At 26.6% G+C, this 1,943-nt stretch overlaps 2 protein-coding genes across 2 annotated transcripts in view; one reads left to right on the top strand and one right to left on the bottom strand.

The window, feature by feature from the left end:
- The window catches only part of LOC108576535 (40S ribosomal protein S26), a 1,152-nt gene extending 777 nt beyond the window's left edge, over nt 1-375 (bottom strand). Inside the window, exon 1 of the mRNA XM_017939547.1 lies at nt 282-375. Coding sequence (XP_017795036.1) covers nt 282-284 — 3 coding nt within the window. The 5' untranslated portion in view covers nt 285-375. The remainder of the gene's footprint in view (nt 1-281) is intronic.
- A 773-nt stretch (nt 376-1,148) lies between these two features.
- On the top strand, nt 1,149-1,733 carry LOC108576544 (protein aveugle). Its single transcript, XM_017939555.1, has 3 exons — nt 1,149-1,187; nt 1,347-1,460; nt 1,557-1,733. Exons 1-3 carry the CDS (start codon nt 1,149-1,151, stop codon nt 1,731-1,733), a joined length of 330 nt encoding a protein of 109 aa, XP_017795044.1.
- The last annotated feature ends 210 nt before the right edge of the window (nt 1,734-1,943 follow it).

Below are 1,943 nucleotides of genomic sequence, written 5' to 3'. Positions count from 1 at the left end.
GTCAAAATCGTAAATTCTGTTTTCATTCACTTCTTGTTTCTAGTTTTTATGAATTATTATTTATTATTAAAAAAAGAATATTGTACGAATACAGTGTGACAACCACATGGCCAGTGACCATACAACAGCTTATTTCACAAATATAACACTGTTAATGTTAACTACATCGTTCAAAAATATATTTTGCATTAGTTTTTTAATACAACCATATATTATGAAGTTACACTATACACAATACAATAAATTAAAGAAATTATAAATGATAAATAAGAGACAGTTACCATTTTGTTTCGGTAGCTACAGAAGAAGGATCGGAAACAACGTTTAGTGGCACTAAATAAAGATGGCGAGTCAAATCAGTGTACTTCCGTCTATGTGTAGTTGGTATTCAGTTTCAAACTGAGAATCATACCGTTCGCGCGTTTCGAAATTTAGTGGTGCTAATGTAGTGTTTTTTGTTTAGTTAATATGTTAAGTGTTAGTGACGTGTTGCTGACAACTAAGACCGGTAAGTTACATCATAATAGATATTTTAAATGATAGAATTTATGAAAAAAGCTAAAATGATTTATAATAATTACTAAACATTATGTAGTTCAATTTTTTATTTTTTGGACAAAACTTTTGCAATTAAATGTTTACGTCGTTAATTTAATAATTCATTAATTCGAATAAAAGAAGGTTTTCAACATTATAAATTATATGTTTAACATCGTATAAATTTAGAGCAGCTAGATAAATGCAATTTCTAACTTCTAGTGACATAATATGTGAATGCAATTTGAAATGGATGCACTGCGTAGTAACAAAATGGAGAAGTTTTGTACAATGTCGTATAGGAACAAAGTATTGTAATTTAACAGCAATAGAAATTATTCTGAATTTTCTTATTTACTTTTTATGCGTTGAATTTATATGAGGCATTTTAATGTGACATAATGATAAACTTTGGAGCAATAACCACATTTTATACAATCTTTTTATAATTATTATAATATTACTACAAAGAAGCGACTGTAGATTCTCTTGTTGGCAAATGCTGTCAGTAATTTGTAATTATTTCTGTCGACTTTATTTTATAAGCTGTTTTCAAATTTTTATAACCTATTTGTGTTCTTTGTGATTTTATATTTTCAATTTTGAAAATAATGGTAGAAGAAGTAGTTAATTCTGCTAATAAACCAAAGGTATGTTACTTTTATTGAGGTGTTGAAATGAAATATTTCAGTCTTATCATTAAAAATAAATGGGCTTTATTTGTGTCTTATATATTTTCATTGAATTAAAATAAAATGATTAAGAGTAAAAGAGCTTTGCATTGATTGTGAATGTGTAAAAAATTGCAGAATAAAACTGCCAGACCACGTCCAGTTTATTTGTGGAATGTGTTAGATGTACAAAAATGGTTGAGGAGGCATTGTAGTGATTATTATCAGTTATACCATGAAAAGTTTCTATATGTAAGTATTAAATTGTCAGAAACACAAGAGCATACATGTTACATGCTCCATTTACATTTTTGTACTTCTGACATTATGTTCTTCATGTTTTTTAAGCATGATATCACTGGAAGGGTCTTGCTAAGAATAAATGAAAATATTTTGTTGAGGCTTGGAATTGATAATGAGCAACACAGAATGGACATTTGGCGGGAAATAATGAAATTACATCTTAAAACAGATATGTTAGAGATTAAAGATATTGAACGACGTAATAATATGAATTTTGATTAATTTATTACAGTCAAAGTATAAGTAATATACATGGAACAGCAGAGCTTTACTTTTTATGTTGACTTACATCTAATGTGTTTTTTATATCTTTTACTATAATGTTAGCAAAATTTTAAAAGTATTATAATGTTAGCAATATTTTAAAACAATTGTATTAAACAAATAGTGTACTTTTATACATATTTATAATAAATTATTTTATACCTTATA

Source organism: Habropoda laboriosa, unplaced genomic scaffold (assembly GCF_001263275.1).
Source record: "Habropoda laboriosa isolate 0110345459 unplaced genomic scaffold, ASM126327v1 scaffold346, whole genome shotgun sequence".
Classification (NCBI taxonomy): domain Eukaryota; kingdom Metazoa; phylum Arthropoda; class Insecta; order Hymenoptera; family Apidae; genus Habropoda; species Habropoda laboriosa.
This window is presented reverse-complemented; position numbering and strand designations above follow the sequence as displayed.

Bases quoted from the DNA above. Each gene is read 5' to 3' on its own strand.
- LOC108576544 (XM_017939555.1), top strand. From the start codon at position 1,149: ATGGTAGAAGAAGTAGTTAATTCTGCTAATAAACCAAAG. The intron at 1,188-1,346 runs GTATGTTACTTT...AAAAAATTGCAG, and splicing joins ATTCTGCTAATAAACCAAAG to AATAAAACTGCCAGACCACG. The intron at 1,461-1,556 runs GTAAGTATTAAA...ATGTTTTTTAAG, and splicing joins ACCATGAAAAGTTTCTATAT to CATGATATCACTGGAAGGGT.